The sequence below is a fragment of the Lontra canadensis genome, unplaced genomic scaffold (genome assembly GCF_010015895.1).
Source record: "Lontra canadensis isolate GAN:19392208 unplaced genomic scaffold, GSC_riverotter_1.0 scaffold19, whole genome shotgun sequence".
NCBI lineage: Eukaryota > Metazoa > Chordata > Mammalia > Carnivora > Mustelidae > Lontra > Lontra canadensis.
Genome location: NW_022631013.1, coordinates 4,690,497 through 4,708,511, shown reverse-complemented (window position 1 = coordinate 4,708,511; position 18,015 = coordinate 4,690,497). Strand labels below are relative to the sequence as shown.

The 18,015-nt window shown below is 46.5% G+C and overlaps 1 protein-coding gene across 1 annotated transcript in view; it reads left to right on the top strand.

Moving 5' to 3' along the window:
• Positions 1-15,286, top strand: part of MOB3B (MOB kinase activator 3B) — a 193,369-nt gene extending 178,083 nt beyond the window's left edge. The window contains exon 4 of the mRNA XM_032860331.1: positions 14,371-15,286. Coding sequence (XP_032716222.1) covers positions 14,371-14,400 — 30 coding nt within the window. The 3' untranslated portion in view covers positions 14,401-15,286. The remainder of the gene's footprint in view (positions 1-14,370) is intronic.
• Positions 15,287-18,015: the final 2,729 nt, after the last annotated feature.

The window sequence follows — 18,015 nt, the reverse complement described above, 5'->3', positions numbered from 1 at the left end:
GCTCACAGCACACCCCCAAGGGATTTTATCTTACTAGTCTTTGAAAAACACTGGCAAATGGACAGGAGTTAAATAAGGTATTTGACCACATCCCACATAGGTTGGTTTTAGTTTTATGGCCTCAGGATTGAAGAGGCAGACTTTCCATGAAAGTTGGCACTCCCATGCCTACCTAAATTCAATTTTTAATATAAGGTTTCTGATGTGGTTTTCGCTTTATTTGGAACTCAGCCTTTCTTTGACGGTGACAGCAGCCTTTATGCGTATACTACAGAGGAATCTTAATAGGTACTCACGGGTGTAGTTTTCTCCTCTGGTGTCACTGCTGTATGATGTTAGAGTCGTAAAAGGGTCTCAGACAGTTAACTCTTTTAGTTTCTGTTGCTGGTTCAAGGCTGCTTGGCATTTTGTGTGAATAGATTATTCCAGATGGAAGAATTCTTCTAAACATTTTTTGTTTCCAATATTGACAGCAACAACAGAGGGGATTTAATGAGTTGGACAGGAGTATGTTCTTGAAAGCACACACACGTGCATACGTGTACACACACGTGCACAAGCACACACAAAAACTACACACTAATCGTCATTTTTTTCCCAATAGAACTTAAAATCTTTCAAAATCCCTTCTCTGTGGATTTTTTTTTCCATTTTGCTAATGGAATTATATATAAACATCTTCTTCCTTGAAGCTTTTGAAATGCTTTTTTCCAAAATTGATAGCTATGGGATTTTTGTTGTTTGGATTTGTTTCATTTTAAATTGTGGTACAATACCCATAACATCAAATTTGCCATCTTAACTATTTTAAGTGTCCAGTTTAGTGGCACGAAGTAAACTCTTGTTGTTGTACAACCCACACCACCATCCGTTTCCAGAACTATTTTCATCTTGGCAGACATGGTTTTTCTTTCCTCCCCTCCCCTTTCCTTCCTGTCCCTTTTCTTTTCTCTTCTCTTCTTTCCTTTCCTTTCCTTTCCTTTCCTTTCCTCTTCCTTTCTCTTCTCTTCTCTTCTCTTCTCTTCTTTTCTTTTCTTTTCTTTTCCTTTTCTTTTCACATGTGAGCCAGGTCTTTAGGGTGTGCAGCTGAGGCCAGGAAAGGGAACAAAAAATATGCCAAGAAAAAGGGTATCTGCTCTTACTTCTCTTTAACTGAGGCAGAACTGCTTCCCACCTTCAATACGGTAGACAGTTTCCCTCTTCTCTTGAGAGCGAAACACAGGGTGCCGACAGTAGCACATAATCACCTCTTGCTAAAAAGTCTAAAATTGCAGCTTCGTCCTAAAGTATCAGCAGAGCAAGGGAGGAAGGAGCCCTCACATGTAACCGTCGCCTTAGCTCTCTGAAGCACATTCCCTTTATGTAAAAGCCGTGTTGTATTCATGGTTCGTTAACTGGGAGTCGGAGACTACGGAAAGAAAGGGGTTTGTCTCCTCCCCTACTCTGAAACCCATGCTGGTTCAGAGCTCAGAGGCTGTAGGCATGTGCAGAGTTCGTTCCTGGTTTACGACGTGTGTTTTCTTCCCAGTGTAGCATCACTGCTCGCCCACAACAGGAGAAACATCGGACTGTTTATGGCCAGGTCAACTTTACAAGCTTGGTAGCTTGGGGATCCATTTATAATCCCGTGGGCCTTAATGCTATAGAGTCACACTGGCCAGGGTGTCCTCGGGTTGCAGATCAGGGCGCAGCAAACTGTTTCTGGAAAGGTCCAGATGCCAAACGTTTCAGCTTGTGGGCCTTAAACGGTTCCTCTTACTACTGCTCACCTCCGCCTTTGAAGCGGAAAAGCAGCCAGAGACAATGCAGACATGAATGGGTGTGACTGTGTCCCCGTACAACTTTATGGATAGACATTGAAATTCGAGCTTCCTAGGATATTCCTGTGTCATGGAATGTTCTTCTTTTGTTTTTTCCCCCAACTATTTTAAAAATGTAAAAACTATCCTTAGCTTATGGGCCATACAAAACAGGTGTGGACTGGATCTGGCATGTGTCCTGTGGTTTCCCGTTCCCTGATGTAAAGGAAAAATGGGATTCTGAGGCCCACTGATGAGATCCAAATGACAGATCTCAGGGCAGATTCTCACTCTGCCAGGTGTTAACCGTGGGCAGGTCACCAGCCTCTGCAAGCTGCAGTTTCTCTGGGGGGGGAAGCATAGTGGCCACCCAATAGAGATGAGTGTCAGTGACCAAGTGGGGCAGCGGTCGGGACGCCACGGTCAGCCCTTAAAGCTCTCAGGAGCTCGAGTGTGTGTCTCAACTAGCAGGAGTCTAACTCCTAGCAAGCAATCTTATTTTGCTAAAATGAAGATTCAGTTTGTTCCATGTCCATTTTTTTCTCTGACCTAATATTTTGTTCCTTCCAAAGGAATGGGACTGCTAAGAAGCTAGACACTTCCTAAATTACAGGCTCTCTGAGGAAGAAAATCTCCCTGTGTTTTCATCAGACGCACAATAGAGGTCTTATTAAGTGATGGCAAGCTCTGTCCTGTGGTGAAGTCAGCTCAGCTGAATGACTTCTATGAATTCTTTGTTTTCCTGGGGGAGGTAAATTCTTCCTCCAGGGACCCGTGCCCTGAAAGTTCAGGACACACCCAAAATGACAAATCGTGTTCCTTCAGGGTTTCTTGAATGTCATTAAGAGCTGGGCCCTTCAAACTTCTCTCAGAACAAGTAAGTCTGTGCCTGTAGCAGCCTAATCTAGACTAGAAGGGCCTCACCAGACAGTGCGCCCCACCCCCGCCCCCACACTGAAAAGGCCAAGTGGCAGAAGCAAACAGAATTCCTTACCCTGTCCTCCGCCCACATCCAGTCTTCAAAGAGCGACAACCTGCTGGCTGGCCACTGGGCCATGTTGAAATCTGTCACAACCCTCTGAGGGAGTGGGTGCACTCGGCCTCCCTTTGCTCATCCCAAAACCAGGGGCACGAGGAGCATCTGCCAGAAATCAGTCCAGCTGTGCTGGCACATGCAAGGTGTGAGAGGGAAGGAGTCAGCCCCGTTACGGCAGTGTGGACCTCAAGCCAGGCTGTGGGGGACGTGGGCTGGCAAAGATGGGAAGGAGGAGGGCAGGGCAGCTGCTAGGCCGAGAGGCCAGCACTGGGCCTCATTGGGTTACAGGGACCATCGCTTTGACCAGGAAACAGTTTGGACGCACATGCTGTCAGGGTCGGAGCTAATAGTGTGCCAGCAAGAAGGATGGCATAGGGAACGTGGTGGCTCCCTTCACAGAATAAGTCAGGATGTCCAAACGCACAGTGTGGCAGAAGGGGCCCTGCAGGGCTTTGGCGAAGAGATCTGGAGAAATGCAGTGACGATGAAGCATTTTGATTCATGCGCTTGCTTTCCTGATGCTTGCTAAGGCAGCCTGTCTCCGCATATGGAGTGTGTCCATAACCCATCTCCTGTGGTTAAAGGAGAGCGTTTCAAAAATGTGTAGCTCTGCCTTTATGAGAATCCATATAAATCAAGAGACTGAGTATGTTTACATAAAGTGACTTATTTTTAATGCTTGCAGGATTTGGGAAAAGAAGAGCAGTTTGATTCTTGTATCATATGAATAAATATTCTCTGTGGGTGGCAGGTCTGTGTGTTTATCCATCCATACGTATGTGTACATGTACTTGGAGGCGTGTGCACACTTTTACACACACACACACACACCTCCGTTGGGGAACGCCCTCTGCATCGGTAATGTGGGCTGCTCTTTAGGAACAGAATTAATCAAATAAATATTGTTCTTTCCTGTTTAGGGAGGTTTGGCCTGCCATGTTTCTATTTTTATTTCTTTTGGCTTATTTACCACCCACATTCCTGAAAGAAAGCAGAAAGAACATTTTTAATTCCTGTATGCTGGTTGGAGCCCATGTATACTTTGAACTGGGAGAATTATTTTTAAAATTCTGTAGTCTGGCTGCCCCGCCTGCCTTACAAGAATTCAGACTTTGGGATGCTAGCAGGGCCCTGACTGTGGGCCTCCCATGAGTGGTTCCACTGGCCATGTCCCTGTTCCGTGGTCAGCGCCGGCTCTGTACGCCCCCTGACTCAAGCAGACTCAGCTCAAAGTACTTACAGGCATAAAGGGAGATCTGTTCAGCCAAGGCCTTGCAATACAGTGTAACTGGTTAGGAAGATGGGTTTTCAGGTTTCCACCTTGGCTACCCTCATTACTAGCAATGTGACTTTGACCAAGATACTTAATCTCAGTTCCCTCATCTATAAAATGAGGATAATACCACTAAGACTGCTGTAAGGACTGAATGAAATAAAGAACATCCAGACAGCATCGACCACAGCGTCTGGCCTAGAAAAGGCGCAGGACATGGTAGATACTACTGTTAGGAACACAATATATTTGACTCACTGAGGCTTTTAACACCATTGCCCCACCTTGTTCCCTCCATCTTTTGTGACCTGACATTCATTCATTCATTCATTCATTCAAGTTAGTTATTACGTATGAAGCCTTGTTCCAAAAAGAATTTAAGGGGTCTGGTGTCAGTCTCCCACTGGAATTCTTTCTCCCAGTTCCCATTAAAGAGACATAACTATGTTAAGAAAAATAGTTTTAAGAAAATGTTTAGGCCCAGTACTTGATGCTTGTGCAACGTGCCTGCTCTTGACTCCCTGGTCATAAGCTGCTCTTCTGAACACGAGCTCCCTCCTACAGGACACTGGAGAGAAGCTGCATCCTCCTGCTGCAAAGGCCTTGAGGGTGAAACAAGTGCTTGGAGTAGGAGATCCTGGTCAGGGAGAGACTGTCACAGAGATTCTCCAAGGTGGGCTCAAGGACTGTGGTTCTGAGACGTGGCAGCCTCCCTGTGCCCTGAGGGCTGCAGGAGCTGTGCCCCTCCCCCTCTGTGGTTTCCACTGTCAACAGTCCAGCTTTCCCACCGGGAAAGAGCAGCAGAGTAGCCGGGGTATTTTGCATTTGCTTGTTTGTTTTTCTTCTCTGTTGGTCCAGGGATTTCCCTTCCGCAAGCAGCCAGCTGTTTTTCCTGGGCTCCCCCTTGACACTGCCCTTCAGAGCAGAAACATACTACACCCCTGTCTGAGGGAGAGCCAGATGCCAGACCACACTCTCAGCAACCAGCTTTAAAGCCACTGAGATCCTTTCTCTCTTTCCCTTCCCTGCGCCCTGGCTCCTTTCTCTGAATCACTTTGTCTGCCACTGAGGCAGTGTGTAAGCCTCACAGACCTGTGAGCAGAGCACGAAAGACTCAACGGGAGTGTTCTGGGGAGGAGAAGGACATGGAGCTCTCCCCGCAGAAGAAACAAGTGTGCAAAGATACAGAAACAGCCAGAAGCAAGGTGTGTGCAGGGCAAGAGAGAAGGAGGTAGATCTGAGATACATGCAGTCTCTTTAACTTGCTGGGACTTTATCTGGTGGTTGATGGAGAGGAGTGGATGCACATTTTATGCCCCTGTCTATTTACCACAGCACCTTTCCAGCCATCATGGTTGACGATACCGGCAGGGAGTAGTGTGGGCTGCACACTGGAATCACAGGGCAGTGTGATACCGCAGGAATTCTGAGCCCTGCAAACGGATGGTTCCGGGACAGCAGCCGATGCTTACAATCTGATGCCTTAGCACAATACCACTTCCTCTTCTGAATCCGCAGCCCTCAGGGCCACACCTGCCCATTCCTGGAATTCTTCCTCAGGGCCTCAGGGTTATGGGACTTAACTCTCCTTGTTCCTCCAGGAACAAGTCCCAAAGGGACTTGCCTTTGCTACCAGTGGGTTAGAGCTGGAGATAAGGAATTAACAAATTATCTGCTTGACCTCCAGTGTAGCTGCATGACCTGAGGGAAATGGGTGTTGGCAGGAGTTGGGGACCCTGGAGGGGCAGGGGAATTACCGTGGTTCTGGTGAAATCTTGGCTCAGACACCACCAAACATTTGTTTGGAACGGAGGAGGGAGGGAAAGGGGCAAGACTCTCAGAGAAATAGAATTTTCAAGACTGTGAACATTTTCAAACCACCCACTTTTTAGGGGAAGAAAAAAATAGCCAATAAGAAAAGAAACAAATGGATAATATGGATACAACTTGGAGGTTTTCAAGTCTCTAAAAAAATGGCATTTGCAGGATGAAAGCCACAGCAGAAAGTTTTCTTTCTGACCTGGCCAACACCCGCAGAAGGCCCATGCTCCCTGTTGGGAAGGAAGTTCTTCCCGATCTGTTCCCCATACCCTCACCCTCCAGCCCAGCCGGAGATGTTATCCCCGTACTTCATGCTGCTTCTTTTTTTTTTTTTTTTTAAGATTTTATTTATTTATTTGACAGACAGAGATCACAAGTAGGCAGAGAAGCAGGCAGAGAGAGAGGAAGGGAAGCAGGCCCCCTGCTGAGCAGAGAGCCTGATGTGGGACTCGATCCCAGGACCCTGAGATCATGACCTGAGCCGAAGGCAGAGGCTTAACCCACTGAACCACCCAGGCGCCCCTTTTCATGCTGCTTCTAACCCCAGGTTCCCAAGTCTCTCTTGGAGGAGGCTGGGGCTGATGAGAGGCCTGGAGTGTCCATGCTCCAACCCAGGGCGGGTCACTGGGTGGGGAGGGGAGGCTCGCTGCTGGGCGTGGTGGGGGGGTGGGCAGGGAGCACCACGCCTGCTGGCATCACCCCAGTGGGTTCACTGTTCCTTGGTGTTCTTTCAGGAACCCACACCTTAACATACTGCCTTTTAAAGGTGTGGACGAAGCTCTGTTACTGGAAAAGGCAAGTGCGCCCTTGTGTGTGCGCGTTTGTGCACAAGTGTGCTTGTGTGTATGTGTGTGTGTGTGTGGTGTGTGCACACACACCCTCCAGTGCTCTTAGCTGGGAGGCAATTTACTGCTGTCTTAGGGCCAACTCTAACAGTTGTGTATTTCAACTACCCGGTTTGAAGCCATTGGGGTTTTAATGGTGGCGGTGGGAGTGGGGGGCTGTTTCCATAAAGATCGTTTCCAGAAAGTTTTTATTTTTTTATTTTTTATTTTTTTAAAGATTTTATTTATTTATTTGACACACACAGAGAGATCACAAGTAGGCAGAAAGGCAGGCAGAGAGAGGGGGAAGCAGGCTCCCTGCTGAGCAGAGAGCCCAATGCAGGGCTGGATCCCAGGACCCTGAGATCATGAGCCCAGGACCCTGGGATCATGATGTGAGCCAAAGGCAGAGGCTTTAACCCACTGAGCCACCCAGGCGCCCCTCTAGAAAGTTTTTAGCCCAGTGTTCTCTCCTTACCACACTCTGGAGCTTCAGTACCCACCTTCCTTTCATCTCTCTGTGCTCCCCTTCTTCCTCAGTTTTGTTTCCAATATTTTTTCCTCCTCCTCCTCCTTATTTCTCAGAATTAGCAGAGTTGGGGAATTTAAAACAATAGGCTTCAGGAGGCTGTGGGTATACACCTCTCCCCCTAATACATGTTAAAAAGCTAGAAAAACAAAAGGCCTCACTGCTTTTCTTTCTCACCCCAGTGGAGTGATGGGAACAGCATGTTTTTAGTTTGTTGGCTTATTTTTGTTCTTGAGTCCACTCGGGTGCAAATCCTGATTCTCCCGCTTGTGAACATGGGCAAGTTATGTCAGTTCTCCTTTTCCTCGTCTGTGTAATAGAAAAAAAGTGCCTACTTCACAGAGTTTTGAAAAGAAGTCCACAAACTAAATGTAAATGCCTCTACCATAGTAAGTATCCAAGGCATTTTTCCCTCCACCACTCATTTTATTGGGTCTATAGACCTAATCATTGTTTTTTCTTTATTGGATTTTAGTTTAATTAAATATTTTTCCAGCACCTGGTATGTGTCTGGGCTAGTGCACCAGGGTCCAAACAGACCCGAGATGGGGATCATCTCTTCAGTGGCAGCCCTGTGCTGGAGCCCGGGAAGGAAAAACCTTCAGAGAACAATGGTGAAGGGTAGGACGGGCACTATGGGAAACCGGAAGTACAACACCAAAGACCTCCTTGGGGTCAGGGTGAGGAGGGAGGTAGGAGAAGGTGTCCCTCAAGAGGACCACACTGCCCAAGAGCCATGAAGGATGTTGGAGTTGAGGAGAAAAGTGTTCTGGGGAAAGAGGAACAAATGAAAGCACATACAGGAGAGATCCCTGATGCCATGGATTCAACAGGAGAGAAGGAGAGCTGGGGAGTGACAAGGCAGCAGAGAGATTGGGGGTCCAGGTCAAGAAGAGCTAGAATTGGGACTTAGTTTGAAAACTCTGCGGAGCTGTTGAAGGAGTATCGGTGAGTGAAAGCCAGTAGCGCAGGATGGGTTTTACCCCGTGTGCCTCACGCTGAGGCAACTCCGAGACACCTTTGCTTTCACAGATGCCTCTCTCAGATCAACGTCAAGTGTCCAGAGCCCACAGGCCAGGGGTGCGAGCTCTGCCGCTAATTATTTTACCCCCTCAGTTGGCTAGGCACCGCTCTCGTGATCTGGGTTTTGAGTCTCTGAAGTGAAGGTCTTAGACTAGACAATACCCAAGTGTCCTCCCAGCGGCAGCAGTGGTCGGTGATTCTGTGATCATGCCACCATTTTTTTGGAGCTTGTTTTCTGGTTTCTTTTTTTTTTTTTCTTAATTTATTTGACAGATCACAAGTAGGCAGAGAGGCAGGCAGAGAGAGACAGGAGGAGGCAGGCTCCTTGCTGAGCAGAGAGCCTGATGTGGGGCTCGATCCCAGGACCCTGAGATCATGACCTGAGCCGAAGGCAGAGGCTTTAACCACTGAGCCACCCAGGCGCCCCTGTTTTCTGGTTTCTAATGTTAAGTTAGTAAAATTGCTGTGCAGCGTGATGACTGACACCTAGTATTCGTCAATGTTTTCCCTTTATTTCATGTGCAAAGTAGATCACTAAAATGTATGATGGATTGTGCAGTAAGCTAAGAGTCAGTTGGACTCTGGTAGCCATGGCTGGGTTAGAAATTACTTGTGGGACCTAAAGTAAGTCATTTTACTTCTCTTTGTGACCACCTGCTCCCTGCCCTCCACTACCAGTTCTAAAAATGGGTAAACTGACAGATAAGACTAAGTTTAGACTTTCAGAGTACATTCAGGTTTGTTCTACAGATATCAAACACTTAATGCAATGGCTAAGAAATATCTCTATTTCAGTTTGAAAGTGTTTAGAACAGAAGAGCTTGGATATCTTATGTGGACGTGCCGATTTCATCCACCACCCCCTTTCCACACAAAAGTAGCCAAAAGTCATTTTAACTTTATATTTAAAACTAAATAAGATTTCAATTTGGAGGTTTGGTCTACTTCTATTTTTTTTTTTAATTACTGGAGCTTATTTTCTTAGAAAAAGAAATTACATGTGTATTAAAAATATCTCAAAGTCCAAGAGGATATGCTAAAGGCAGATGTCAGGAAGAGAACACATACATCATTTCATTCACCCAGAGATAAACTCATCACAATGGACTCATATTTTGTTCCTATTTTTTCCCAAAATAATTATATCAAACTATATATACTGTTCAATGACTTGACCAAAATATTTCCATCACATACTAATGTACAACAAAGTTGTAAGGGTCTTCTCAGGTTTAGGCAAAAACTTAATGATGAATTCCAGTGCTGGTAGAAAGTGATACGGTGTGTGTGTGCAACGGGAAAAACTGAGCAGCTTGCTAATGAATCCTTTCTGGGAGCTGACAGTTGGATCTTGAAGGATGTCAGTATTTGCCAGGCACAGAAGAGCAGAAAGCATTTCCCAGATAGAAGGAACAGCCAGAAAAACTATTAGAAACCTCAAGAGACTGTGTCCTGTGGGAAACAGGGGAGGAGTCCAGTTTGCAGTGGCGGGGTGGGGGGGGTGGGGGTGGTAGGTTGCCAGTGGGTGGGGTTCAACAGGAGGTGAGCAGAGGGCACCAGTCTCTGTTGTGAACAGCTTTGTTTGCCAGGTCCTGGAGTAAGGAATTTGTTCTATTGACAGTGGGGAACCAGGGACTTTACAAAATCAATTACTTCCTTACTTTAAAGCAAATAATACTGGGTTAGCCAAACAAAACCCAGCTTTTCCTTATTACTCCTTTCCTTATTAAGGATGGATTTTTTTTTTTTTTAATGCAGGTGCTTAAAAACATCTTCCTAGACAAGCTAAATACAGTCCCTATGAACCTGTCTCAGAAAATTGTCATCATCTCTGGAGAAGCTTTTTGAGCACTTCTGGCATTCTTCAGTGGTCTGCCTTAACACACGTTACACTTCGATCACTCCAACAACTGCAAATTCATTCTTTAAGAACAACCTGGGTAGGGGCACCTGGGTGGCTCAGTGGGTTAAAGCCTCTGCCTTCAGCTCAGGTCATGATCCCAGGGTCCTGGGATCGAGCCCCGCATCGCATCGGGCTCTGCTCAGCATGGAACCTGCTTCCTCCTCTCTCTCTGCCTGCCTCTCTGCCTCCTTGTGATTTCTGTCAAATAAATAAATAAATCTTTAATAATAAAAAAAAAAAAAGAACAACCTGGGTAGATGTTGTTTAGGCCACTCTCTGGGATAAGAAGGAATGTGTTTGGTTCTGCTAGGTGCCTTCAGGAGGGCTTATGATGACGAAAGCTTTGGAAGACAATATTGGCCAGCTTTTTGGTTTGGAGTTTTCCCCACAAGCACCAGTTATTTCTTGCCCAGCTCATTTGCACCACCCAGTGGGAAAGTGCTAGAATACAGCTTTGAAGAGTAGGTCTAGCTGTCCTCACACGGAAGGATCTGGGAATTCCTGGTCTGCTATTTCAGCCATTCTTTCCCTGTAAGAATGTTAGGAGACATCCCAGTAGACAGTTTTTCTCCTTCATTTGGAGGCGAGAAAGCATTTGCAGTGAGGAAAGCACCAGTCCTGGCTTCTCACAGACTAAGTCAGTGGCTTTCGTTAAGTCCCATGCCCTCTATCAAAGTGCTGCCTTGTGTACGTGTGTCTGTGTGTGTGTCTCTGTGTGCTTAACTCTTCCATATTTCTAGTGGCATAACTGTTTTAGTATTTACTCAGTGCACCTGTAATTCCAAGTGGCATCCATCTGGGTAATGAAAACACATCTTCATCATTTTGAAAATCTGGGAATAACTGTAACCATTTATAATGAGTATATGTCAGTTAATGTGCGTCAGTACCATCGGAGTGTATCTTCATAAGAATGTCTCAGAGGCTTTCAACCACAGATCACTTGGTGGCGTAAGCGGAAAGAGCTGGCCTTTGTCTTTGGTTAGACCGGAGTTTAAGTCCCACCCCCGCCCCTCTCTGTGTGACTTTGATCAGATACTCTCTGTCTCTGAGCCTGTTTCAGTGAGCACAACCAGTCTCATTTCACAGTGTGAGTGTAAGAGTTATGGGATGGGATCTCTGCAGAGCTCTGAGGGACCAAGGGAGAGCTGCGCTTTGTTGGATGGAAGTGGCTGTTACTGGTCAGGCTCTGCAGCTTCCCTGTTTTACTTGAGCAGGTCCCTTCTGCTCTGAAGCCTGGATCCCTCCGCTCTCCAGTGGGGTCATAGTTCCTTCTCTTAGAGTTTTACAGACACGATGGTGTAACACCTCCCCTTGCCCCCACCACACACCTGGCTCCTCAGAGGTGCTTCACAGATGCTAGTTCCTTTCTTTTCCAGAGTAGTAACCCATTGCAAATAAGGACAGAATTCGTTATGAGGCCAAATCGTGTTCAGGCTGTGATCTCTCCCCCACCACTTGTCTCTCTTGCTGACTCAAATACTCATGCACATGTGCACATTTGCACTCCCACCTTATTTTCCCCATCTTTGTCATCAAAGCTTAACCAAAAGCAGGAGGACTTTTGGAAGCTTATCAAAGGGACAGCAAATTCATTTTAAGATTGTCCTCGTTCCTTTCCAGTCCCCACACCAGGAGCATGGGTCTGTGTTTGGGCATGTGTGTTTACCTGTCTCTCCAACCCACACCTCGCTCCTGGCCTGGCTCCTCTGCTCCAGCCACAGCAACACCAGACCATGGAGGGCTCTGCCTTGGCCGCTCTTCCCCCTGGCTATCTAGTCCTCTTCTCCCCACCTCACAACATCTGACTCCTTCTTTAAATTTTGGGGTCCATCTAAATGGAAATATTATCAGGGAGGTCTTCTGAAGCCCCTTCTTGCCATGGCATGAAGTGATTGTTGCCATGTATGTGTTTCTGAGGGGAAGGAATTAATGTGCATCAAGTCTGGACATATCTTAATACTTTTAACCTTCCCGGTTAAAAGTAACCGTCTCAGGTAGTCTCACCGTTCCATTTTACAGATGAGGAGACTGAGGGCCCATTCATTGCTTCATTGAACAAACATCTATTGAATATCAGTTGCCACATACTGGGAATAGAGCAGACACAGCCCCTTCCTTTGTGGGTCATATAGGATCTAAAATGGGTTGGCTGGGAAGCCGGAATGAAAGAAATAATGGGCTATTCCAGGTGTGAAGAAGGGTGCTATGAAAGGCAGGAAAGAGGGATATGCCTATCTCAGAGCCTAGGGAGGGGATCCCTAAAGAAAAGGCAAGTCTGCTAAGACCCAAAGACTCAGGGCGGTCATATGGGTAGGTAAAGAGGGCAGAAGTGGGTTCTAACGGTGGCTGGAACTTGGAGCTACCATGCCTCATGGTCTCCCTTCCTCCAGATATTTGCATTTGTGTCTTGTCTTTTAGTGTGCCTTCTAGTGATCCACATTTCTTTCTCTCTGATGGACTGTAGCTCCTTGCAGACAGCAACCTCATCTCCCAGGTACCTGGCACGTAGTACAAGTCACGAGAAGGAAATGGTCATTTCGTGTTTCAGTATATGAATTTGTATGTGATTGCCTGTATTTAATAATATTACAAGGATGCAAAAGTACCTAGAATATGCCATGTATATTCGGTCATTTCTTTAACCCACACATTGGTATGGTTTTCTGATAGTCTCTATGCACCTGGGAACTCCTATTCTCCAACTCCTTGTGCTCCGATGTTTTCTCTTCCATGGGCTGGGGTGATCCGGGGTGAACATGTGAGAGAGGGGGGCAGCTGCCATCAGCTCTGCGGGAGGTGGGACTTGCAAGCAGCTCATTCATCTACATAAATTATGTTAAGCGTATCCCCCCGGATGCTGCCTGGCACAGGGCTCCTTCCCAGCCTGCCCTCCAGGCCCTTCTTGGAGCTGAAAGCCGAGTGGCCGTCCTGTGCCAGGCACTGTTTGGGGCAAGGGAGACAAGACGAGTGCACATGTGGTGAGCCCATGAGGGTTCCTTTTCTTGACACACGGTAACTCACTGTCTAGTAGGGCCCGCAGACATGCCCACGGTCCATGCACACACACACACACACACACACACACATATAAACCAGCTCACTGTAAGCAAGACTCCAGGCTGGCCCCGGTGGAAGAAGCGGTGAACTCCACAGTGTGGGGGGCAGGAACAGCGGAGGGCCTCCCAGGCATCCTGAAAGTCCTCTTGCCTGAGCTGGGGAAATGAATGGCAGTTAGATAAGTTCAGGAGGGCAGAGAGGGGAGGAGCATGCCACAGGCAAGAGTCTCACCTCTGCAGCGGTCCAGAGAAAGAGAAAAGATGGCACATGTGGGGTCTGCAAATCCTAACAGGAGCCAAGCAGGTGATGGAGATGAGGGAAAGGCCAGGTGGGAGCAGGTCAGACGCATTGGTGTATTCATGCCCATTCAGAAAAGTCCTCCCTCCCATTTCCCTTGTCTTATACCCACTTGTGCTATCCTTCATTTTTTTTTTAAAGATTTTATTTATGTATTTGACAGAGAGATCACAAGTAGGCAGAGAGGCAGGCAGAGAGAGAGATGGGGAAGCAGACTCCCCAGCGAGCAGAAAGCTGATACGGGGCTCAATCCCAGGACCCCGGAACCATGACCTGAGCCGAAGGCAGAGGCTTAACCCACTGAGCCACCCAGGCACCCCTCTATCCTTCATCTTTCTATCGTTGTTTGAAACGTAGATAAAGAGAAACTATTCTCTTCTGTAAGAAAAACAGCAATCTAAATCCAGTGATCGCATCCATCAGTAAGTGATGCTTGGCTCCTGTTGGGGAGACAGCTGGGAGTAGTGGGGACTGGGGCCAACTGGAGAGCACGTCTCCATCTGAAGAGGACAGCCGTTCTTCAACTCCAGCTGTCCAGCTGTCCAGCTGTCAACTCCATAACCTGAGTTTCAGCAAGTTAGCCGAGTGTTTTGTTGTTATTTTTAACATTGCTTGATCAGAACAGAAACCCCAAACCCAAACTTGCAGACCAAATGGAACTCATGTCCATGCTGAGCCTTCTCCATGGGCCGTACTGGCAAGTCCTTGTTCAAAGGCTCCTGAGGTGGTGAGGGTATTTTTGGAATCCTTCAGCAAGGCCTTGCTTATTGTTCCTCCTAACCATCCCTCTCTCACTGCTTTCCAGAAAGAGATGACGAGCAGAATGTGTCACTAACGCCCCTGCCTTGCCTTCGGAAGACAGAGGAAAGCTCTTTCCTCTGGGAGTCCCGAGCAGGGAGTCGTCCCTGGCTTCAATGGCACGCCTACTTCCAGGAGCAGGAGAGGTGAAGACGAGCCATGATTCCTGAGAGACGTTCCCCACTCACCCCGTGTGCTCTTAACCCTCTGAGTGCTGCTAGCCACGACCGGTGGACCTGTCCGACCACAGCGTGCAAGAAGGACTGCCCCTTGCCCCTTCTGGCTCTGCGTTGCCCCCAGAAAGCCTCTGCACTTAACAGGCACATCACAGCTCTGCTGGGACCTGCCGCCTAAGCTTTACTGGAATTCAGGTTTTGAGACTGAGACACTTACTTGTACTTTCCCACTCTGTCTTGTCAGCTGGCCGACTTTTCTGTAACGTGGTTTCTAAGTACCGGGGGAATTTTGGAACTCTGGATGAGCCGCGAGTTTTTCTATAACAAACCTTCCTTTCAAAGCTCCGGCCCTGATCTGATTCGGTGGTTTAACTTTGCGCAGGGCCTGGAGCCAGGAGAGATCTGAGACCCACCCCACAGCCTCAACACGGTTTCCCACTCCATGACCCCAATCAAACCTTAACGACAGGGGTGGGGGAGACAGGTCGCTAGCAGAAAGCTGACGCATTACCAGTTAACTCTGAACAGAATGTGCTTTTTACAACCACACCATTCCTTGTCTTTTCTAGTCAAGGTATTTCCTTCCTGTTTCCCAGAAGAGAGGAAGAAAAGGAAGTTGTAAATGACCAGGAACGATCCGCAGAAGCCCTAAGCCAGACAGATCCGTGCAGCGTTTTTTCTTGACCAAAGGGGAGGGAGTTGTGGCTGTCTCCACAAAATATGAAAATTTCAGTGAAAAAAAAAAAACAAAAAACAAGTGCAATTGCTTATTTGGTGCGCTTAACTCAGACAGCTGGTTCATTGGCTCGTAGCCTCCCCAGCTGGCCCTCTGAGCGCCTACATCCAGGTCCAGCCTGTGTTTTCTTTCTCTTCCGCTACACGTCCCCCACCCTCCCTCGGCTGGATTGTGTTGGGTCATAAAATTAATTTCTGCCCCTAGGATTGTGCCACCGTTGCCAAGGGAACAGTGGCACTAGAGCGAACTTCTTTCTTCCGTTACTTCCCAGTTTTCCATTCCAGTCAACAGAAGAGCACAGTCTGTGCCACATCCTGCCTTTTGAAACCCAAGTGAGTCTTCGCTGAAGAAACGTTGCCTTCTCTGCTTCATTCGCAAACCTGATGGGCTCTCGGGGGTCATGATACTCCCAGGGATCCTTCGAATTTGACAAAACAGCAGTTGGTGGAGGGAAGTAGATAAGAATGTATTCGTTTATTTTAATGTAACACCGATTAAAGCATCCCGAACAACTCCGATTTCGTTTCATTATATGTCATGCGTTAAAGCCGTTCGTGGCCGCCCCAGGAGCCTAGAAAGTGTGAAATCTTTCCTTGTCCAAAGAAAGGACTGACTGTCGGGGCACCGTGGCACCCTGCCCTGATCCAGCAAAGCAACCTTCGCGTCCCATCTTGTCCAAGTAGTCTCACGGAATCCAAGTGCTGCTACCTCTTTCCATCTTGTTGTGCTCTGGTCAACAACCAACACACCCTCTCCCCGTTTTTGGCTTCCTAAGTAACTCTGAGAGAATAAGATAAACTAAGATTCTTCTCAGCCTCATTTTTGGCTGAAAAAACGCCTGACCGTCCTAAGGATCCAGAGAACAAAGAAACAAGACCCCCTCTTCCCAGCCTATGCAACACACAGTCAGTACTGCGTGGGGATGTCGAACGGAGGGACAGAGAGATGACAGTGTGGAGCCCATGCCCTAGGAGGAACTCCGAAGTTCTGCCACCATGGAAAACCACAGGATTTTTGCATTAAAAAGTTGACCATGTTCCTGCGTTTCAGTGATGCCTGATCAAGCAGGTTGCTGGACTCTGAAGACATTTGTTACTCTTTTTAAGGTTCTTTTCTATTGACTGTTTGTGCATATGAAATTGCCATTCAATTTAAAAGACCAAATATTTTTAAGCTTCTTGGCACAATTTCCTCCTGGTTATATTTCTGATTGCATTCATCAGCTCTTCTAAGATATGTTCTGGCAAACCACTCTTATTTTTTAATTAGAGTATTCCTAGTCCTGCAGAACTTTGTTTGGCAAATTCTAAAGAGAATCATTACAGGTAACTCTCATCTCTTTGACCTGATGACATCCTAAGTACATCTCATTGCAAAGGGGGGAGCTGAGCCCCTGGCAGTGGCCTGGGCCCCTCTGGCTTTCTGGGTCTGAGCCTAACCTGCTGCTTCCTCTTCCTCACCTGATGAGCTCTCCCTTATTTCCCACTACTTTTTTTTAGCTGGGTAACACATGTATCCACCTTTTTTTTTTTTTTTAAGACATTTCAAAGTGGAAATTTCAAAAAGATTACAATGAACGTCCATGTCCCCTTCACTTCCATGCATCAGTTGTTAACATTTTTGAAATTCTTGACTTTTTCCATATATTTTCTCTTTCTCTGTAACTATACATTCTTATTGCTGAACCATTTCAAAGTATGTTGCAGACATCATAAAACTTTAAAATACTTTGTCATTTGCCCCCAAAATGTTTATAGTTTTTTGTTGTTGTTTATCCAGCATCCAGTTAGGAATTACACGTGGCATTTGTTGTCATTCTTTTTAGTTAATGGGTTAGAGTTCTCCTGTTTGGTATGTGTGTGGTGTGGTGGTGGTGGGTGGTGATGCTGTGTGTGTGTGTGTGTGTGTGTGTGTGTGTGTGATGACACTGGCATTATTAAGGATTTCAGGCTGGTTTTCTGTAGAATGTTCCATGATCTGGATTTTTTTTTTCCTGGTGGTTTCCTCTTTATTAGACTCAGTTAAACATATTTTTTAAGGAAAATACTACATTAGTGATGTGTCCTTCTTATTGCATTTGTCGGGAAGTATATAATGTCTACTCATCTCTTTTCATGATATGAAGCTTGGCCTCTGAGTTCAGGTGTTGTCGACCTGATCCATTCATCATAAAGGTAAAAATTTCATTAGGAAGCTCTTAAATTCAGCACACACGCATTTTATAGAGGTTGAGGCTATGCAAATGTGCATTCTTTTCTTAATATTCTCAAAGAGGTCCAGGTTCTCCAAAAGATTATAACCATTGCAGTTAAATGATACAGCAATGATAGAGGATTCATAAATTCCCACTTAACAGAGGAAAGGGGAAGGAAGAAGGGCACTACATTAGAAGGGGAAGGAAGAAGTACTGGCTAATGAGAATTTGTATGGGCCCTGTAGCCAGAGTTGAATGTAATTTTTTTTTTCACCCATTCTCAGTGATGTCCAGTTCAGACCCATGGTTTATTTTAGAGAGTGTATATTCTCATTGAAGGTGATTGCTCAAGGGTGCACAATTTTTTTGTTTGTTTGTTTGTTTGTTTTTTTGATGCGGGGAGGCATCTTAGATAAAACAGGGGGGGTGTGGCCCCTCAAAGGGCCATAGTAGGTATAAAGTGTCTATGTGGTATTAAAATTTCATGAGGATGATTAATAATTAAATTTCCTAAAAGGTTCCTTAGGAGGATGATAATGAAAAACA